This window comes from Neolamprologus multifasciatus, chromosome 8 (genome assembly GCF_963576455.1).
Source record: "Neolamprologus multifasciatus chromosome 8, fNeoMul1.2, whole genome shotgun sequence".
Taxonomy (NCBI): Eukaryota; Metazoa; Chordata; class Actinopteri; order Cichliformes; family Cichlidae; genus Neolamprologus; species Neolamprologus multifasciatus.
In genome coordinates, this window is record NC_140446.1 from 29,496,507 (window position 1) to 29,519,141 (window position 22,635).

Genomic DNA, 22,635 nt, shown 5'->3' on the forward strand with positions numbered 1-22,635 from the left:
TTTTTTACTGCACACTATATATTTTGTGTTTACTCATTAACTCATCGACCAGTGTCTCAGTCAATTGTTGGCTTTTTTGTTGTAACCTCGGCTTCTGTCTCCTCCTCTTTTTCTCTCTGACTTACCTTGCGTATTTACAGGTAGTATTAAAAATCGACGCTCCTCTTACCTACTCGCCATCACCACTGAGAGATCCAGATCCTGTGATGAGGGTCTCAACACCTTCAGGGAAGAAAGCCCTGTCTTCTCGTAAGTCAAGAATCCTGGAAATGAAATTTGATGGCTTTGTGTCGTTCCAGATATGAGGCCATTTTCCACCTCAGAGACTCAGTTGAACTTTTTTTGTGATTTGTGTGTCCACTACATAGGACATAAATGAATGTCCAGGTCAGGAGGTTAAAGTGGCTTTTACAGAGTAAAAGTCAAATTGTACAACAATTAAAACACAGCTGATGTCATAGAGAAATAAATAATAACATAAAAAACAAAAGTACGTCAACAGAAGTTAACTTTTTAACAGAGCTGGAATGAGCCTTGGTGCCACAGACTGGCTTAAGTCTTGTACAAGGGACAACGAATAGATTTTGAGCTTATGAGCTAAGACAGCGAACAGCAGTGTACTTAACAATTAGTTCAGACATGTAGTCTGGACTCAGTGCTCCCTAAGTATTAAAAGAAATTCTAAAATCAACTGTGAGCCGCTGTAAAGCGACAACAGAGCTCACTGCAGGCCAATGGGCTGTCCCTGAAGTGGAGCGGACAGCAAACACACTTTCTCTCCTTGACCATAAAATGAACTTTAGTGGCATTATATCAAAGTAGGAGCAACTGAGCCACAAAGTGGTAGGCCACGGAAAATCACAGAGAAAAGTCAGTGGGTGGTGAGGTGCATAGTGAGGAGAGGTCACCAGCTTTCTGCAGATACTCGTCTGTCTGCATTGTGGCAAGTGTAAAGTTTGATAGAGGGGGGGGATATTTTGTAAGGGTTGGGCTTGTTCTCTTAGTTCCAGTAAAAGGAATACCAAGACATTTTTTGCTCCGAACTTTGTGGGAACAATTTGGGGATGATCCCTTCCTGTTCCAACATGACTGTGCACCAGTGGACAATGCAAGGTTGATAAAGACGTGCATGAGCAAGTTTGGTGTGGAAGAACTTGAGTAGCTTGCATAGAGTCCTGACCTCAGTCCAATAGAAAACTATTGGGCAGAGCAGAGACTGTGAGCCAAGCTTTCTTGTCCATCATCACATCACAAATGCACCTCTGGAGGAATGGTCACAGATTCCCATTAATGCACTCCTAAAATCTGTGGAAAGCTTTCCCTGAAAAGTTCAAGCTGTCATAGCTACAAATGGTGCTGACATCATATTAAACGTTATGGCTTAAGAATGGGATGTCAGTCAGTTTCATATGCATGTAAGGATCTGAACAACTTTTTCTGTGCAGGTAATTTTGCTCATTGGTCTGAGCTGATTCAAATTTTTTACGGAACATCATGAATCCAGTGATTCTGACACAATAGTGAAATCAGAAAGGAATGAGTAATGAAGTGTTCATGCAAACATTCATGCCAAGTCTGACGTACTGTGAAAAAAGGACAAGTTAATCTTCTAGTTCAACCAAATAATACAGAGTAATCAATAAGACTTTAAAAACTTGAATTTTATTGCAATATACGGTCTATATCTGTAACTCGTTTGCTGTCTGCTCCACAGTAAACTACCAAAAAGGGTCAAGAGCTTTTTCACGGATGGGGTGAGTCACTCTCATTTCTAAATTCATGACCTGGATATTGTCATATATGTTTTCTATATTTAGTTCATTGATGTTTACAGGAACCCAGTAACCACTGTCTTTGTAAGTTCCATAAGAATAGAATAGAATAGCATAGAATAGAATAGAATAGAATAGAATAGAATAGAGTAAAATAGCTCTTTATTTTTTATTGTACATCTACAACAAAATTGTGGGTGCTCCACACCAACTGTGCCGGAGTAAAATATAAATATTGACAGGAATAAATAAAAAACAGGAGAAATATATACAATCAAGAGGGATATGTACAAAAATAAGAAAAAGGCACACGAAGAACAAGTTGCAAAGTGCTTGGAAATAGTGCAAAGAAAATTAAATACTTGGTCTGAGTAGAGTCTGTGGTGGGAGTTACTCAGACCATGGCTCAGATTAGTGAGGTGAGTGGGCAGAGTGGGGTGTGGGGGTTTGTCAACAGTCCAAATGGCCCAGGGGAAGAAGCTGCTTGTTAGACTGAAGGTGTTGGACCTGATTGACCTGTGGTGCCAACCAGAGGGAAGCGGGTCAAACAGGTGGTGAGCGGGGTGCAATGGCTCTGGTTTTCCTGAGACAGGAGGATCTGGCAATGGCCGAGGGTAGGCAACCCCTGCATGCCAAACACCCAGGCAGTAGGAAAGCACACTCTCCACTGACAAGCAGTAGAAGGCCAACAGCAGCTTCTAGTCCAGATTATTCTTCTCAAGACACAGAGGAAGTGCAGCCACTGCTGGGCCTGCTTTACCGGAGTGTTGGTGTTGTGAGTCCAGGTGAGATCAGCAGAGATGTGGGTTCCCAGAAATGGAGTTATTGAGGCTGGTTGGTGAGGAAGTCTTTGATCCAGGAGCAGGTGGCAGGGGGGGATCTGAAGATGGTTCAGTTTGGTGGTGAGGATGTCTAGGATTATGGTGTTGAATGCTGAGCTATCCGGTTGTTAAGTCTGACGTCACTAGCCGTGTCTGGGCCTAAACTCCGCTGCAGGTCCATATATCAAACGATCACTATGGCATTACTGAGAGTTGAAAAACTGTCTAAAGTCTTTCATCTTTAATAAAATGATCAGCGTTCTGCTCTACCAGGTGTAACAACTGAGTTTAACATCCAGGCAGCCATGAAAACTGAATATATGACATTTAACGGAGTTAGAAGTTAGCAGGAAGTTAGCTCGCTAGCTTCTATCTAAATACAATATAGCATGTCCTGACTGCGGGGTTTTGGAAACAAATTAAAACGTACAGCTCTGTTATCACTTCCAACATAAATGAAGACAGAAAACTAAACAGCAGTGACGTTTGTAGGGTTACTGAAGTTTGGCTAGCTCGTATATAATGATGTGCTACGTGACCGCTAGCGACACAGCTATGTTAGCACAATATAAACAAGCTAACTTTTCTTCCACTCGATAAAAGTTAACGTGAGTGTTCTCGGCGGTCAGGAACAAATGTAATTGCATAGCAGGATGCTGTAAAAGGACCAAACTTCAGCCAGAAGAACAACTGAGATAATCCATCCACAATACGAGGTTAATCATTCATATACTGCTACATGGGCTGGGCTGTAGTTACATCCTAAGGTTTTAAAAACTGAGCTTAAATAAATGATTAGCGGTAATAAAAGCCGAGGGAGGTCAACAGTGATCACTGACTGTTTTAGGAGCTTTTTGAGATTAAATAGAAGAAAATACAAAACATTAAACATGTTAACAACACAAAAGCCATATTCAACGCAGACTACTTTAGGCCCGGAAGTAGGATTCGTCACGTCATCACTTAACAACCAGATAGCCCATGAAGAGCATGCACACATAGCTCTTCATGTTCTCCAGATGGCTCAGTGCTCTGTGAAGGGTGATGGTGATGGCATCCTCTGTGGACTGATTTGCTCTGTAAGCAAACTGTTGGGGGTTGAGGGAGGGGAGTAGAGAGTTTTTGATGTGCTGTGACACTATCCACTCAACACACTTCATGAATACAGACATGAGGGCTATAGGTCTGTAGTCAATAAGGCTGTCTATACCAGTCTTTGGATGTGAGTGATGATGGGGGCTCTCAGACAGGTGGGAACAGTGGCATGAGCCGCGAGGTGGGGGGGCAAAGAAACCGAGTGAAGAAGGTGTTGATCTCCTTTGTGAGTTTGTGGCCGCTGTTACGGGTTGGGGGGCTCTGGCCTTTGTAGTTGGTGAGGGCTTGGATACTAGAGGTTATTATAAGTGAGGAGGTCCTGTATCCTCCTCCTGTAGGCCTCCTTGGCTTGTTTGATGTCTCTACTCAGTTTGGCTCTGGCAGTGCTGCACAGAGAACTGTCCCTAAGCTTGAAGGCAAAGTTAAGAGTTCTTATCAGAGCCTGCACTTCGCTCATCATCAGGTTTTTGGTTAGGAAAAACCCAGATAGTTCTTCTGTCACTGTCAGATTCTCCACACAGCATTTAATGTAGAAAAGGCCAGACTGAGTGAAAGTCTCCACATCCTGCTTTTTGAAGATGGACCAGTCTTGTTAGATCGAAACATAATACTCCCACAATGTGTTTCAGTCTTTGGAAAGTCTGCAAGCCCAAGAGGACGCCCGATCCAAGCGCCACTCCACCTCTGAGCTGGGTATCATCACCTTCAGTGATGTTCACAAGGAGGGCTGGCTGCACTACAAACAGATTCTGACAGAGAAGGGAAAGGTAAAAATCAAAGAAGAAGGAAAACCCCCCACTGTGTCTGCATTTATGCAGGATGTCTTTTCTAATGCTTGTCCGTGTCCAGGTGTTAGCAAACTAAAAAGAGATGGCCAGCTCTTATGTAAGGACACTTATTCTGACTTTCCACTTAGTGTTTGCTGAAAAGGAGAGAGGGGTTTCTGAGATCACCAAAGAAAACACCTGTCTCCTGGCTACACCTAGAAAGTCTTTCCACAAAAGACATAAACGTTATCGGCCCTGGAAAAGACCAACAACACCCACCAGGAATGAGTTTTCAATTATTGAAAACAACGCAAACTAAATTTTCATTGCAGTTGTTACACCAAATGGACCAACACACACACACACCTCTTCAAATGCCTCCTTCAAGTTGGTTGGGCAAATTTCCATATACCCTCAAGTAAGCATAATTGTATTGTGAGATTTGCTGTTGAACAGTGCATCCTGATTTGGTATTTGCCTGTGATAATAAATATATTAATACACCTATCAGACACAGCATCAAAACAAAACTCTGTGCAATACTGTATAGGTCATCTTTATGTTGCCAAACCAGCATCAGGCAAAGAACTCTGGCTCAATGTTTAAGTTCTTTAAAATATGACATACACCTTCCAGTGTCATGTGAAGAAATGAGTTTCAGCGAGCCAATCAGGTAGTTTCAGTTGCTAAACGGTACATTTTTTTAAGGTTATGCCTTCTCTTCATCTTTCTTCATGACAGAAAGTTGGTGGGAGTATGCGACCGTGGAGACGCGCCTTCTCCGTTCTCCGCTCCCAATCACTCTTCCTTTACAAAGACAAGCGAGATGCAGTGATTCACGGGGCAGGAGCAGGACCCGGTCAGGTTGAACATTGTCCAATCAGCATCCGCTGCTGTTTGATTGACATTGCCTACAGTGAAACCAAGCGGAAACACACCTTGAGGTTGACCACGCAGGATTTTTGCGAGTACCTGCTTCAGGCCGAGGATAACGATGACATGCTGGCATGGATCAAGGTTATTAGGGAGAATAGCAAAACAGATAACGAGGTATGAATAATATTTTGTTAGTTGGCACTGGCTGCACAAACACATACACCAAACTAATTTGTGGCTTTCATTCTGTATAGGAGATTGGTTTCTCAAGACAGGCTCTCATCAACAAGAAGCTGAATGACTACAAGAAACACAGGTCAGGATGAATAATTATATTAAGTAAAAAGTCTGCGCCTTACAGTAATTAGAAGTCACTGTAATTCTGGGCTTGAAGATTGCCACAAATCATACTTTAAACTGCAATTTCCCAAAATTACAAATAAAAAGGTAAAACATAAAACTGTAGTCATCATGAAAAGAATTTGGAATATACAGAGCATTTCCCAAAATATTGCCAAAAGTATTCACTCATCCATCCAAATCATTGAATTCAGGTGTTCCAATCACTTCCATGGCCACAGGTGTATAAAATCAAGTACACAGGCATGTCGACTGCTTCTACAAAGAATGAAAGAATGGGTCTGTGAGGTTCAGGCCAAGAACGGGACCCAAATGCAGGACTTTCCAAAAGAGAGAGTGAGTTTATTTATAGTGAAGATTAGGGATGGGTACCGGTATCCATGATGGCACCGGTTCTGACATAAACGGTAGTAACCAGACCGAAAAGCAGCGCACATTTCAGTGCTTTATTTCGGTGCTTTTTTTTTCCTGAGATGTCATACACTTTGAATTCTAGCCAATCATTTTACGTTTCCCAGGATAGTAGGCGGGTCCAGGTACGTACGTTCTTTTAGAGCAGAGCTACAGATTAAAATGTCCAAGGCGAAGCGGTCAAAAGTCTGGCTGTACTTCACAGCAAAAGATGCAAACTCAGCAGCTGCAACAAGTGCTTTAAGCTGATACTGTGATGCTGTCAAAGGAGGTAACACCTCGAATCAAATGAAACACCTGGCGACACATAGCGTTTTTTTTTTAAAAAGCCGAGAAATGCGCCGTATTTGATATCTTGCTGCAAGACCTCACACCGAGCACATCTACTGCTTGTGGGTTGCCTGTTATCGGACCCGGAGTTAGCAACATCCCCCAAAAACCCGAAGAGGAGAGTCCTGGCCCCTAGCCCTGCCAGTGTAGCAGAAATGATGATGATGATGATGCAGCAGCAGCCGTTCTTCTCTGCGTGAGTAGCTTCATGTTGTTCGTGTGTAATTTACATTGAGTAGGCTAACCACGTTATTACATTAACGCATGTAAGGTGAACTAGCAAACACCATCATAGCTACATGCGGCTGTCTTCTTGTTTGATGGCAGATACTCCCTTCACCCTGGACAAAAAGGCTAAAATGACCAAAGAAAAAGTGGAAAACAGCTGAACATGAGAGGTTTTTGGACCAATTTTGTGTTCTCCAATCTTTAAGCACCGGTTTGAGCACCGTTTAAGCACCAGCACCATTTCAAAAGTACCGGTTTGGCACCGGTATCGGATAAAACCTAAATGATACCCATCCCTAGTAAAGATAGTTGAATAGTGATAGTAATGTGACAATTTCCAAAACGCGTGGCTTCCGTTGTGGTGCTCCTGACTCCCACACAGTGCTCGTGGACCGTTGTGTGAATGGTGAAAACTCCAGCTCTTCATATATATAACCTTCCGGCCTGATGATGCGCGTAAACCACCACTCTGGAAACACATGCACACACTCAAAAACACATACACATAAAGGAGGGAGCCGGGGACCGGGAGGGGAGCCTTGACAATGAGGATAGAAAAAACATAACACACGGGCAGGTTAACTGGCGAGGACTGCCAGACCATGACAGGATCACTCTCAGGGGCACAGTGAATTCCTGCATGGCTGCCATTTGTGCAACAGTTTGATTGATTGATTGATTGATTGATATGTTTATTGATTAGCATTCAAATATCTCAGTGAAGACAGAACAAAGATTTACCACAAAGCAAGAAAGCATGAGACAAGGCTAATCAAAAGGTATTGGCTGAAGCATTTGCTTATTACGCCAACCCTTTTAACAAAAGATCTTTTAGCATGCAGCTCCTGTACACAGGGCTCGAAGCAAATAATAAAATTCAATTCAATTCAATTTCATTTATATAGCGCCAAATCACAACAAAAGTCGCCTCAAGGCGCTTCATAGATACAGAGAGAAAAGCCCAACAATCATATGACCCCCTATGAGCAGCACTTTGGCGACAGTGGGAAGGAAAAACTGCCTTTTAATAGGAAGAAACCTCCGGCAGAACCCGGCTCAGGGAGGGGCGGGGCCATCTGCTGTGATTGGTTGGGGTGAGAGAAGGCAAACAAAGCAAAAACAAAACAAACAAACAAACAAACAAGAAAAAACACCACCACCTTAGTAAGTAACTACATCAAAGCAAAAGAATCAAGAGGTTTTCTGTTTTCTGTTTTTGTTTTTTTTTTTGCTCTTTTCATTCTTGATATATATATTTTTCTAATACTCTATTTTTAAACATATTTTTAAACAAGGAAAATGAACTACACCTTTTTAAATCACTGTCATAACTATTCCACAGGTTAACTCCTCTAACAGAAACACATCTCTGCTTTATATTTGTCCTTATCTTGTTTTTTTTAAAGAAATCTGTTCCCCTTAAGTCATATTGACTCTCTCTGACTTTGAACAGCTTCTGAGTACTGGGGCAAAGCAAGTTATTTTGTGCTTTATACATTATCTGTGCCATTTTATATTCAACTAAATCATAAAATTTCAGGGTATTCAGATTAATAAACAAAATGTTAGTTGGTTCTATATAGTTTGATTGGTTTATAATTCTTATAGCTCTTTTTAATTAACTGTTAACTGTTAATTAATAAAAGTTAACTGTTATTGGTTTCATAACAAAGACGTCAACTCTGCCACAGAGTGGTGGGCCAGAGCAGGGTCAGCAGATGGCACATAGTGCATAGAGGGTGCCAACTTTCTCTAAACTTCATTTGGCCTCCCTGATTTGATCACGAGTAGTGTGTAGAGAGCTCCATAGAATGGGTTTCCATGGCTGAGCAGCTGCATCCAAGAATTCGATCACTGTGCAATCCAAAGCATCAAATGCAGTAGTGTAAAGCACGCCGGCACTGGACATTAGAGCAATGGAGACGTGTTCTCTGGAGTGAAGAATCATACTTGTCTGTTTGGCAATCTGATGAAGGAGTCTGGTGGTTGCCAGAGGAATGGTACTTATCTGACTGGTGGAGGGGGGAATATGGTGTGGGGTTGTTTTTCAGTGAAAGGAACTCTCAGTGCCACATGACTATCCATCCATTCTCTTACACTTTGCAGAGGACTGGAGCCTATCCAAGCTACCACAGGGTGAGAGGCAAGGTACACCCTGTACAGACTACCAGTCTGATGCAGGGTTAACACAGAGAGACAGACAACCATTCGCACTCACATTCACACCTGTGGGCAATTTAGAATCACCAATTAATGCAACCCCACTAATTGTATGCCTTTGGACTGTGGGAGGAAGCTGGAGTACCTGGAGAGAACCCATGGAGACATGGGGAGAACACACATAGAAAGGTCCTGCCCAGAGGGTGGAGTCAAACTGAGGTTTCTGTGAGGCAACAGTCCTAACCAGCACGCCACCCAGACACCATTTGGACAACTTCATGTGAAGGTGTAATTGGTCCACTTGGATTTTTTTCTGTTTCCTGTTTTTTATTTAAACGTTGACATTTTATGACCCTGATGAAGGTCACAAGCCAAAATGTGTTGGTCACTTAATAAAGTTGTTTCCTATTACTTTAAGTGTCACTGGAGTGTCCACGTCATGACAACTTCATTCTCCCAATTTTGTGGGAACTGGACCAGTCCAAAAAGCAAGGTTCATAAAGACATAAATGAGCAAGTGGGATGTGGACAAGGGCGTAGATTTGGCATGGACGGAAGGGACATGTCCCCACCAATATCCAGCGATTATTGAATTGTCACCGCCAATAATTTGATCTCTTCGAGTAAAGAAAAACAAAACTGATAGAAGGAAAAGAAAAACGATCTGCCAACGTCTCATTCACCCAGCGGTGCAGAAAGCGTTAAATTACGTTCTCTACTGGAGTCCTACGTCATGTGACAAATATGGCCAATGTGATTGGCTGTGCCTTTCAGGGAGCTCTTTTTAGTTTCAGCAGCGGCAAACCTGCGCTGCGAGGAGGAGAGGAGGCAGCAGAAAGGAAGAACCTGGATATAAGAAAGTGTTTTTCAAAGAAACCTGTAAGTCACTTAAAGCCAAGTTCACTCATAAAATGTGTCACAATAACGTTACAGGCTATGCTAGGCTTTGGCCCACATCAGTCTAAAATTGTATGTAACCACGAATAACGTGTTTTGGAAACTAACTGCACAACAGGCAGCACTATTAGTTCTCTCAGTCTCAGAGCAGCATTTCTAATTTTGATTGAAACTGTCAGAGAAAACGGCAGCCTCGAGCAGCCAGGATATTAGTTTACAGAGGCTGTTAAAATTATATGTCTAACATTAAAATGTTGGTGACACAATAATTTCATCCTAATGGCACTGACATATTCGTAGGGTTAATTTCTGAGACAATATATTGTGAGGTAGTCATGATTTTGCAAATATTCCACCTTGTAGTGCAGTTTGCACCTTTTTTTTTTTTTAATACACTCACCCTGCAAACATGACTGAGTGACTCATCAGCAATGTTTGTATAGTGTGCCTAAAATGTTGCATAATTTTGCCGAGAGGTCTTTTACTTTGTGGTAATCTTAGACGAGTAGTTTTATGGACAAAACCCACCAGGTCATTCAGTGTTCCCTTAGTGCTGATGTGTAACAGATGTTGGTGTAACTGAAGTAATGTTGTTAAGTCGTTAAAGTCATATTCTTTTATTGTCATGACTGTACTTGAAGCTATTTTTATTATTCTATGACACCTGATTTATAAGGAATATGGCTGAAGTAAACTAAAGTCTAAAATACTTAGTCATTTGTTTAATAGTAATTTAACATTATATATTTCACATGTAAAACTATGAATTGTAATTTTAAATGGTTTAAAAGCATGTAGAATAGCATATGTAGGCAAGTATGTTTCTCCTTTTTTTTTATCAAGGAGCAAAGACTAAAAGGAAAAAAAAAGAAACAGGGCAGGGTTCAGTGGTTGAATCATCCGTCCCCACCAATGCCAAAACCAAATCTACGCCCTTGGATGTGGAAGACGTTGACTGGCCTGCACAGAGTACTGACCTCGACAGAACACCTTTGGGAGGAATTAGAAAGAGAAGCCAAGTCTCCGTGTCCGTTATCAGTGTATGTCCTTACAAATCCGCTTCTGCAAGAAGGGTCACAAATAACTCGAATAAATCACACTCCTAAACTTTGTGGAAAACGTTCTGAGAAGAGGTGAAGCTGTTATATCTGCAAAGAGGGCTGACATAATAGAAACATGCAGACTCGGGGCAGCCAGGGATCGAACCATCAACCTTCCAGTTAGTAGGTGGCCTGCTCTACTGCCTGAGCTACAGCTATCCTCGCAATCGATGTCATTCAAGTGCATATACTTGTAAATATGGATATATACTTTTGGCAATATAGTGTATCAAACCCACTGCACCTTTTTATTTATTAATATCTTTTGAAGACACATCAAAACTAACAACTTCTGTTAACCTTGTTACATCTACTTAAACTAACATCCACACCTAAACCAACACGATGAGGTTAAAAATTGCCTAACTTTGTTGTTCTCTTTTGTGTAGTCTGACAGGTAGTAAGCTGGACTCCTCTCCCAGAGCCCACCGTATGATGCCGCCCTTCTTTCTGGCAAAAACTGACAACACTTCAGTGAACAGAACTTCCAGATCTGGAGGGTCTAAACATGACTCTGGTTTGTGTTCTTCAGCATATACGACAAATCAAAGCAGCAAAAATGCTTAACTTAATTATGTATCCATTTATCCGCATCTGTGTGACTCAGATGATAACAAGGCACTGTGGAGCATCAACATCATGAAGAAGGCCAAGAAGACAGGTGCTCCAAAGGCTTTTGGTGTACGTCTCGAGGACTGTCAGCCTGCTGTCAACCACAAGGTAAGTCAAAATTCATAGTAAAAAAAACTGCTTGGCTACCAGCAGAATCATTAAATAATCCCAAAATCAAACTGTCAAGTTAAAGTGGAGCAGACCTATAAATGTATTTTTTGCCTTGGGTCTATTGTAAATCAGTTTTTTCATTGGTGAACTTTATTGTTTCTGTAAGTGGTTAAAACAAGTTAGCAGGGAAAAAAAGTTTGTTTTAAAATAATGTACAATAAAATAGTTTGTAAATGAGATTTTAAGTAAAACAAAGACGTGTATTGGAAAGGATGATTGGTATTTTACTGAAACTGAAAATCTTACGAATGCGATAACTCGAGAAAGCATTCACCTAGGATTTCAAACTGATACCACAGGTATATCTACTAAAAATCTCGGACAAGTTTTAATCTCAGTGACTTTGGACTGAAGGTCAGAGGTCAAGTTTTCTGGAAAAAAGCCAAGAAGGTCCAAATACCAGCAGTGTGTTAGGTGCATCAGAGATGTAGACTCTAAGACTTCTAGTGTCCAGAGCAATGGTGATGCAGGCAAGATGGTGACCGGACAGAGGTGCCAATGGAGTATTTAGTTGTTTGGCTATGAAGTGTCTTTGTAGACACTTCATTCTTACTCATGGGCAGAGTAGAGGTAAAAACCCTACTCAGCCCGTGAGTCTGTTAACACTTCAAAAGAGTCATCATCGAGGAGCTTAGCAGAAATCAAAAGACTGTATAAGGAGAAAGAACACTCCTTAAAAGTGCCCTGCTTTCAAGTGCCGCTGTGCTGTTGAAGTAATGTTTTCAGCTCAGCTGTTTGACTTCTAGAGATCGTCGTGTTAGTAAAAAATCTCAGCCTTTTTCCAATCGACTGGAGAAGGATTCCAGCTGAGACGAGGCTCTCTCTGTGGACTGAGAGGCACGGACAACGATGGCGGTGTGATAGTGACTCTCTGATGCTTCTGAGAGATGTAAACTGTGAAAGGCAATTAATTTTGAGAGCAAATAATCTGCGCCATACTGTTACTTGTTAAAGCACTCATTCTTATTTGGTAGCAAGATGGTGGAGGATCTATTTGTGCTCCACCACCTGGGCTCTCTGAGGGGAAAAAGCCTTCTAAAGATGACACAAGGAATCAAAGTTAGCAGAGTTTGTTAACAAGTAGAAATCTAAGTTAGAGTGAACTGACTGCAGGGTGATGGCTGGGACAAAGGTAAGTCTACTGGTATACAAGCACATATTAAATCCACACTGACTTTGAAGGGGTCCTTTCCAGAGACAGCCTTCACATAGAGAAGCAAGCAAGAGACATTACCATTTGGTGACCCGTGTGTTATTGTATTGTCTTCTACTGAGAGTATTTCTGATGAGGTGTCTGTGAGTAATAGTGTCAGGTGCTTTTACCAAGTGCGTATGTTTTTTTGGTCATTTAAGTTTGTTTCTTAGTTTACTTCTGGTTTAGATTTTCACCTTTTTGGTTTGTCTTCTATTTAGATTTATTGACTTTATTTTCTGCTCCATTTTTGGATTTCTGCTATGCTTGAAAACGTTTGCCTTTTGTTTAATAATTCCAGTTAAATAAAATAATCAAAAAGGCAGCTCGGTTGTTGAGCTGAAACTGGACCCTGTGAAGGCACTGTTAGAGCAGAGAACACGGTATTTTGTCATTCTCTTAATTTGCTCACTAATCTTGTCCATCTTATTGTCCAAGGTCCCCACTTTTCCCAAAAAGATCAATGGAACAGACAGAGACAAGCCACTAAAGCAACTGTTCCAGAAATAACTTATTTCAGATAATGTATATGTTCAGACGGAGTGTGATTGTCACGTGATGCTGAGGTTGTAGGTGAAAATCTGTTCGTTGAAATCGTTTTTTTATTGTCTATTTTTCCCTCTTTTGTCTCCCTTGCTTTCTCTTATTAGTTTGTTCCTCTAATAGTGGAGATGTGTTGTGGTGTTGTAGAGGCAACTGGTCTGGAGTACACTGGTATATACCGTGTACCGGGCAACAATGCCATGGTGTCTAACTTGCAGGAGCATCTCAACAAGGGCATGGACTTGAACACTGCTGAAGAGGTATGGAAACGAGCCCTGCTTTGCTTAGACTACAGAAACTAATGTTACATCATGATGAGTTTTTTAAATGTTCCAAATTTTACATCTGAAACAGATTAAATTATTAGAAAACTATAGAGGAAATTTTTAACACAATAAAGATAAAGTCTGACTGTGGCAGGTCAGACTGAAAGTACATACCAGTAAAGACTATAATGACAGGAGCTGAAGTTATTTCTTTTGTCTTCCCTTTGAGTAACTTCAGCACCTTTTTTTCTAACTCTTAATTATTTCAAATCATCAAATTAATTTTAATATTAGACAAAGATAACCCAAGGACATTTATTTTAATTTATTAGTTGAAAAAAGTTATCCAAACCTATCAAGTCCTAAATGAAAAATTGTTAAATTCTGATCAATGATCATGCTACCTGTCATTTTTCATATCCTCCCTGGTGAATTTGATGTGTTGGTCCACCGAGTTCATGTGATCAGCACCGTGAACAAACTCTGTGGACCAACACATCAAGTTCACCAGGGAGGAAAGACCATCTCTGAATTGAGGAGGTGATCTAAAGGGTAAACCTTTGCCTTCTTACAATGCTGTGATTGCAGCCATTCCCCAACTTTTTGTGAATTGTACTCATGGCCAGATAACCATTGATCAGTGGTTGTTGATCAATGACCATGACAATTTGCATATTAATGATCAAGGAACTGGCCTCACAGCCCATTGTTCGCCAGTGGTGCTAGTTTCAGTCACTGTGCAAATGTACTGCTTAAAGGTTAGGGACAGCTGTGGTCAGCTGAGACTGAAGAAGTCAGCTGGATGAGTGACCAAACATTTCGTCCCCTGAAAACGCTACGTCCCGATGAAAAGAATACCTTTTTGGGATGACCTAAAGAACAGATTGCTGCCAATAGAATAGAATAGAAGTTTTTCTATGCCATATTTGAAACAGATTTTATTACGGTAAACCCATGTGTAATTTTGATAGATTAGGTAATTCCCACATAGCGAAATTGGTATGGCCCAGATCTGGCCCACACAGTGTGCTTACACATGGCCCACATACCGCAAAGAATGGCGGCGCTTTGCTGGCCCAGATCTGTTTTGCCAGAGGTGGCCCACACATGGGCCAGCACAAGGCCAGTTGCAGACACACTGGTGGTCCTGTGCTGGCCCAGAACAGTTTCAGCTCTGGCCCCAGATGTCAGCCTAATGTGTACCTTAATCAAGCCATGTAATAACAACATGTGCCAGAACATAATAGTGCAAAAGCAACATGACTAAACTCTGTTCAGGCAGTGAATTCTTAAATAGTGCTTTTCTAGTCTCTATACAATTCAATTCAATTCAATTTTATTTATATAGCGCCAAATCACAACAAAAGTCGCCTCAAGGCGCTTCATAGATACAGAGAAAAACCCAACAATCATATGACCCCCTATGAGCAGCACTTTGGTGACAGTGGGAAGGAAAAACTCCCTTTTAACAGGAAGAAACCTCCAGCAGAACCAGGCTCAGGGAGGGGCGGGGCCATCTGCTGTGATTGGTTGGGGTGAGAGAAGGAAGACAGGATAAAGACATGCTGTGGAAGAGAGACAGAGATTAATAACAGATATGATTCAATGCAGAGAGGTCTGTTAATACATAGTGAGTGAGAAAGGTGACTGGAAAGGAAAAACTCAATGCATCATGGGAATCCCCCGACAGCCTACATCTATTGCAGCATAACTAAGGGAGGATTCAGGGTCACCTGGTCCAGCCCTAACTATATGCTTTAGCAAAAAGGAAAGTTTGAAGCCTAATCTTAAAAGTAGAGATAGTGTCTGTCTCCTGAATCCAAACTGGAAGCTGGTTCCACAGAAGAGGGGCCTGAAAACTGAAGGCTCTGCCTCCCATTCTACTTTTAAATACTCTAGGAACAACAAGTAGGCCTGCAGAGCGAGAGCGAAGTGCTTTAATAGGGTGATATGGTACTACAAGGTCATTAAGATAAGATGGGGCCTGATTATTTAAGACCTTGTATGTGAGGAGCAGGATTTTGAATTCTGGATTTAACAGGAAGCCAAAACAGGAGAAATCTGCTCTCTCTTTCTAGTCCCTGTCAGTACTCTTGCTGCAGCATTTTGGATTAGCTGAAGGCTTTTCAGGGAGTTTTTTTGGACATCCTGATAATAATGAATTGCAGTCGTCCAGCCTGGAAGTAATAAATGCATGAACTAGTTTTTCAGCATCACTCTGAGACAACATGCCATATTAACAGATTTTCTACTAAATACATTCATACATATTCACACTCAGCATGCAGGAACCAGGGATTGAACCACTAACCTTCCAATCAGCAGGTGATCTGCTCTACCTCCTGAGCTACAGCCGGCCAGTGGTAAACATGAGTAAACCCTCACTAGGTTTTGCCTAAAGTGTACACTCACAAACCTGTTAAACGTGCATTTGAAACGTTGGCTACCATAGCAGTATAGTACTGCAACATGGCATTTGGGTCTTCTAACTTAAATAGCAAAATAGGAACATAAATAGTGCCATCATTGCCAAACCTGGCCCACATCTGGTTGACATGCACTCTGCCATGACACCAGTCAGTCAGAAGTATCAGCTTGATGCCGGATCCGGGCCAGACCTGTTTTCTATGAGCCTGGGCCACATACACCAAACCACAATCAAGCCAGATGTGGCGTGCCATCACATAGACAGTGCCATCTATGCCAGGCCTGGCCCACATCTGGATGACATACGTCTTGTCATGCCAGAAGTCAGCCAGCAGTGCCGGCTTGACACCAGATCCGGGCCAGACCTGTCTGCTATGTGGGCTACTATAATCCTAAAGCCTCCTCTTCATGTCCTCACAGAGATGGCAGGACCTGAATGTTATCAGCAGCCTACTTAAAACATTCTTCCGAAAACTGCCTGAGCCTCTGTTTACTGACGGTGAGTCCAGACATTTGTTTACAGTGAAATGTCAAAGAATCTTTAATGAGTATGTATTGTATAATGTTCTGTTGCTTGGATAAAAAATAAAAAAGATTGCATTTTTCCTTCAGTGGCAAGTTACAAAGCCACTGAATTTGTTGGCATATGATTTTCAGAATTTTAGAATATCACTTGTAGTTAGTTAGTCATCCATTATCTCTGCCTACAGATAAATACAATCACTTCATTGATGCCAACCGGATTGAAGATGGAGAAGAGAGATTAAAGACAATGAACAAACTGGTAAAAGAGGGCAGAGAACAGAGAAGTGAACATACTTCTGTCTTTTTGATAGTAAAACTCTCTCTAAAAGTACCCATCGCTTCTTTCTAGATCCATGACCTGCCAGATCATTATTATCACACCCTTAAGTTTCTGTTGGGTCACCTTAAGAAGGTAGCAGATCACTCTGAAAAGAATAAGGTAACCTTTACCTTCAGTCCCATTAATTGAATCGTGTTTTTGTTTTTTTTGTGGGCTAAAATGAAGTTTTAATATTATTTCCAGATGGAGCCAAGAAATCTAGCCCTGGTGTTTGGACCCACTCTGGTGAGGACATCAGAGGACAACATGACAGACATGGTCACCCACATGCCTGATCGCTACAAAATAGTAGAGACCCTTATCCTGCATGTAAGAACCACCAGCTGCTTGCTCCAGTTGCACCTCTGTGAATAGCCAGTTGTGTTTTATGCATTAACACCATGCAGTAGTTCTGCATTCAGTTCTGCCTCCAGTGGTGTAGTGGATAACACTGCACATTCAATTAGCAAGTAAAAGGTTGTTGGTTCAATTGTAGCCAGAGATGCAAATTTTCTTTGTTTCAAGAAAGGTATGTGAAAGTTGCTTTAGTGGTTCAGTTCTACTTATATAGAGCAAGTTCTGTTTGAAGATGCTTTATATTGTAAGACAAACACCCTGCAATATTAGAGAAAAAAATAATCAAGCAATCCTTTATAAGTAAAAGAATATTGGAAAGGAAAGGAATATGTCTGTGAAGGTTCTCAGTCATCCAGATCATCGTAGTCTAAGGAGCTTGGAAAGAAAAGCGTCTGGACTTTCCTTACCTCATTTCCTGAGGTCGAATGGCCCAGGATGTGAGTGGGCGTTAAGGCGTCTGGGAAATCACATGATAGGGTGGGGCTAGGTTTCACAATGAGCTCACCTGAAACTTTGGCTGATTTTGACCTGAACCCGTTTTCACACCTTGGCTCGTGTGATTAGTTGGAGGATCATTACGGGGTCCATTGTCCCTCTTGGGGGGACATTCCCACAAGGCTTAAATCTGGGACTCTCCACCATTTGACCCTAAAACTGAGAGGTGAAATGTCTTCAAGCAACTTAAGAGGCTGGAGAGGTGGTCTGGGACAAAGGGATGTCTTGATCCTATAGATTGAACTAAGACCTTACAATTAAAATATTACCCAATAAAATATTAGTTTTATTAAACCATTCAAAATCACAAAACTAAAACAAACACTCAATATACCTACATTATTGATCAGTTTCCCTGTGCGCAGTTGATCTAGGACTTGATCAATTCTTCTACTAAAACTCGTGGTCACACTAAAAATGTCCAACGGCACACATTAAAAATGGGCACCCACAATAACAAATGATCAAAACAAAATGGCAAAAGTCTCTTATCGACAATATACCCACTCGCACCCGAGTGAGTTAATCGCCTCTGTTTTTGTCCACAGAAGAGCGCTGACCTCACCCCACACACCAACTACCTTTTCAGAGCTCTTCAGCCAATCACCTGGCAGAGAGCAACAAACTGCCAGGTGACACTTGTTACAAATAGATTGATAGTGGCACATAAGCAAAAACAGAAGATCTCAGTGCATCATGGGAAACATCCAGCAATCTGAGCGTATAGCAGCATAACTAAGGGTAAACTGATCCAGCCCTAACCTGCTTTTGGTAAAAAGGAAAGAAACAAAGAAAGGAAATGTTAAGTTTAATCCTAAAAGCAGAAAGTGTCTGTCTCCTGAATCCAAACTGGGAACAGGTTCCACAGGAGAGATGGGAGACGTAAGCCTGCTGTCTGAGAGCAAAGTGCTCTATCAGAATAATATGCAACTATAAAATCTATAAAGGACTCCTTGTTTACATAAGCAACTAGAATCTATTTGATAAATATGATTCAAAATAGTGCAGCAGAATTTCCTTGATACCTGTTGTTTCCTTTCTCCAACAGTATGACTGGTTCTTCAGTAACGAAGAGCTCGATAAAGAAGAGAAGGTACGGGCTCTTATCACCCAGATGAACAGAAAACACCATGAATGGCTGTATGCATTCAGATGTCGTCACTTCTTTTATGTCTGCTGTGTGTGTGTGTGTGTGTGTGTGTGTGTGTGTGTGTGTGACTGTAGGCCCCAGATGATAATTGGGACATGCAGCCTTTGCCCAACATTGACCATCTGCTGACCAACATTGGCAAGCCGGGCATGCCAAGAGAGGCATCAGGTGAGGAGTGGGGGCTGCTGCAAGAGTCCTTTAATGCTTCACCTACAGACAGATTCAATTGTACGCACATTGTGAAGCAGCTAGATTCTTGAGTAGCTCAAGAACAGTGGGTAGAGAGCTTAATGGGATGTGTTGTCATGGCCTAGCAGCTGCTTCCAAACCTTGCATGACCGAGCACAATGCAAAGTAATGGGTGTACTCTAGAGCAGTAGAGATGGAGTAAAAAATCATGCTTCTATGTCTGGCAGCCCACTGGAAGAGTCTGGGTTTGGCAGTTGCCGGGAGAATGGTACTTGTCTGACTGCATTGTGCCAAATGTAAAGTTTGGTGGAGGAGGGATTATGGTGTGTGGTCCCTTAGATCCAGTGAAAAGAAGTCTTAATGCTTCAGCATTTTGCTCACTGCCTGGGACCCAACTGGCATTTGCTATAGAATACCAGAATTGATAGGTCGACCTGTACATTTCACAGAGGGCAGCATCTTCAGCTGGTCACTTTTGACAGGCATAAAATAGCCTGGAGACGACGTGGCCAACGTTATGCTGTCAGGGGAGGCATATTCATGGAAGAACGCACAGACCTCTAGGCAAAGACTAGATAAAGGCACCCTGACTGCCATTAGGTATTCGGATAAATTCCTTAAACGTACTGTCAGACCCTTTTTGGTGCAATGGGTCCTGGTTTCTCCTGGTGCACAAAAATACCCAGAAAGAGTATGCAGGGGTTCAGACACTGACAATCTAATGCCACTGCATTCAACACTAGCAACACAGAAATGTTGAAACATTAGACGGGCTTTAGTAGAAATCACTGAGTACTTCACTATTTCCTCACTGAACACAGACTCTTGCCAATTCATGGTTAATTCAGATGAGCAGTGGAAACACTGCTTACATACAACTTGAAGAAAAGAGCCTCACTGCTTCAGTCGGAAAGTCTTAACTTTCCCTCATTCATAATTCTGTAGCCTCATCAATTGACAGCATTTTTCTTTCTCAGCAGACGTCTGTTCTGTTTGTGCTTGTAGATACTGACAATGTTTCCTACTTTTTCCTCTGTTCTCTTCTTCTGGGCCTTTCTGTGCTTTTTTCTAGCTGAGACAGTGGATCAACCTCTTCGGTAGGACCAGGTCTTCCTTCCTGTGTGTTTGCTTTCTTTGGATTCATTTAACCATTTGTGCTCTTTCCACAACTATTGTTTTTTCCAACATCTCCACTTTGCCTTTTTGAAAGCAGCTTGTGTTGTGATTTCTCTTTATTTACATGTTTTAATATTTTGTGACCATCCTAACATTACTACCATCCAGTGATGACATTAACTAACTTACTTTTTCCTTTCCATCAGGTTCCACCACCAGCGATTCTCTTAAGTTAAAGGTAGGTGCTAATTCTTGGAATAGGATATCACATTTTGCAATAGAAAAAACATAATAAATACTTACAAGTGGCAACCTTTCAGCTTTCCTCTGCATCCAAAAAAGATCCGAACACCAAGTCCATCATCGCTGCCGTCACCCACAAACATAAAAAAAGTCCAAGTATCCACACGATGAGCAGAAACACTGATGAGATTTCTGCGCACGAACCAGCCAAAGCCAGCAAATATGGTGAAGAAGGAGGGGTAGGGGGAAAAGAAGAAAGAGGAGAGCTAGATGAAGTCGAGGGAGAACAAACCATCCTTAAAACTGAAAAAAGGATAGAGGGAAAGATCTCACTTGTAGGAGGAGAAGAAGCTAAAGCAAAAGGAGCAGGCAGTGATGCAAAGATGTCAAAAAGGAGGAACAGCCAAAGAACCAACTTACCACCATCACAGCTTTATCCAAATAGAGGATCTGACTCAACCCGTCAGATCTACACCGCATGCTCAAAATCACCACCTCTCAGGAACCCTCCTTCCCATTTTAATCACAGTCTGGCCAGAGGATATCAGACCATTCCTTTCTGGGTGTTACCCACCAGGTCACACAACATCAGCAGCCAGAGTGGAACTGCTCAGCACCAGTCAGCACCAATCTGCTATCGGAAAACTAGAGGTGGAAGGACAAGGGCTGTGTCCATGAATCTTGACCTCGAGCTGGGCAGGAATGAGGATAGTGTAAGAGGATGTAGAGATGATAGGGTGAAGGTAGTCAGAATGACTGAGGGAGAGCCAGGTCCCAGGTCCCTACCTCACTGTGCACAGAAGGCTCCCTCTCCCATCTCCTCTTCATCAGGATGGATAGATCAGAGTTCCTCAGGACATCCCACTGTCATCCTAAGGAGATCAGGCCTAGACCTGCAGGACAAGTCGAGAGCATGGCGTCGCCACACAGTGGTAGTTTAACCAGTCTGTTTCATCCACACTAATGAATACCAAGCACTTGGCCTTTACTCACTAACACTGTGTCGCAGTTGTCCACAAGCAGGAAAACTGTCTCCAGAATATTCTATGGGAGATGTAATGTGTCATTGGAAAAAAATGTCATTGTGTGCAATTGCAAAGTCATTCCAAAGTGACAACAATAATGCACGGTACTAGGATCTTTATCTCATTTTCTCCCTCCCATCTGCTGCGGATTTTTCTCTCCTACAAACATGGTCAGAAATAAAACTGCTCAAAATAAAATCAAATATACGCTTTTTCAAAAATGAGGAAAGAAATAGCACTCCTGACAACAACTGATGTCACAGACACTTCATATAAACCATATGAAAGATGGAGGCTAGCTACATTAGTGAGAAAGCTGCATTCATAATCTTGTGAACCAAATCCACGCACATCTTCCTCTGGAGCAGGTGCAGAGCTGAAGAAATGAGATGAAGAAGAAATAATGGTTTGCACACTACAGAACTCTAGACTCATTATTTATTGCATGCAATAAATAAAGAGGCTGTAACCTTTTGGAATGAAAACCTACAACAGTATAAATGTAAAAGTGCTATGTGGTCATATACATTTGAGAGAAAACCACAGCAGACATTTCAAATTTAGCTGAAGAGCTGTTGCTGCTCTAGTTAGAGCAAGTCACAGTGAAGGATTCATCTTTGTTTTCCTCTGCAGACTCTGAAATACTTTAACTGGTGTTCCTTTTGCCTTCTGGTTTTGACTAATCACCACTCTTAGTCTCTCGCTGTATGATTGGACTTTTTAGACTAAAAAATACTTGCATGGTCAAAACAAATACAAATATGCAAACCTTAAGTGTACAGTAAGACTATTGTGTTTCCCTGTGTGTGTGTGTGTGTGTGTGTGTTGCATGAGGAGGGCCAGAGCTATAATAAAACCTGTTCCGTCATACGTTTTCAGGGCAGCTATGTGAAGTCATGCCAATTTTTTTGTGTTTTTTTCTCTGTTTGTGTAATCATACAGTGTCAGCAGTGTGCAAACATGATAAATATTTGTTGTTTATCATATTGTGAACTCATACTTAATGTCAGTGTTACAGAGACAAGAAAGCAGCTAAAAGCAGCAAGAAACCACGTCCTTAAACCCAAAACCACACAGTCTCATCTGAGTGATGTTAGCTTTTTGTTCTTTTTCACAGCTTCAGTGTTTTTTTGATTCCTTCCCAGAACTTGAGTTTTGTAAAAACAAGTTTCAGGAATGAAAAATTGG

General features: G+C 41.7%; 1 protein-coding gene and 1 long non-coding RNA gene across 8 annotated transcripts in view; both read left to right on the forward strand.

Moving 5' to 3' along the window:
* The window catches only part of LOC146513309 (rho GTPase-activating protein 23-like), a 71,018-nt gene extending 49,229 nt beyond the window's left edge, over nt 1-21,789 (forward strand). For 4 of the 7 annotated variants that reach the window (XM_085171331.1, XM_085171330.1, XM_085171328.1 and 1 more), the window contains exons 8-23: nt 141-249; nt 1,715-1,754; nt 4,318-4,455; nt 5,197-5,505; nt 5,586-5,647; nt 11,207-11,334; nt 11,425-11,537; nt 13,443-13,595; nt 16,449-16,527; nt 16,739-16,812; nt 16,903-16,992; nt 17,077-17,202; nt 18,773-18,817; nt 18,949-19,042; nt 20,386-20,417; nt 20,500-21,789. In XM_085171331.1, the coding sequence (XP_085027457.1) occupies nt 141-249; nt 1,715-1,754; nt 4,318-4,455; nt 5,197-5,505; nt 5,586-5,647; nt 11,207-11,334; nt 11,425-11,537; nt 13,443-13,595; nt 16,449-16,527; nt 16,739-16,812; nt 16,903-16,992; nt 17,077-17,202; nt 18,773-18,817; nt 18,949-19,042; nt 20,386-20,417; nt 20,500-21,363 (2,456 nt within the window). In that variant the 3' untranslated portion in view covers nt 21,364-21,789. Of the gene's footprint in view, nt 1-140; nt 250-1,714; nt 1,755-4,317; nt 4,456-5,196; nt 5,506-5,585; nt 5,648-11,206; nt 11,335-11,424; nt 11,538-13,442; nt 13,596-16,448; nt 16,528-16,738; nt 16,813-16,902; nt 16,993-17,076; nt 17,203-18,772; nt 18,818-18,948; nt 20,161-20,385; nt 20,418-20,499 lie in introns of all 7 variants that reach the window. The other 3 variants (XM_085171332.1, XM_085171333.1, XR_014875845.1) reach the window with 2 other exon arrangements.
* LOC146513310 (uncharacterized) lies at nt 7,671-10,776 on the forward strand. The gene is made up of 2 exons (XR_014875846.1): nt 7,671-9,204; nt 9,250-10,776. It is a non-coding gene; the product is annotated as an uncharacterized LOC146513310 (long non-coding RNA).
* Nucleotides 21,790-22,635: the final 846 nt, after the last annotated feature.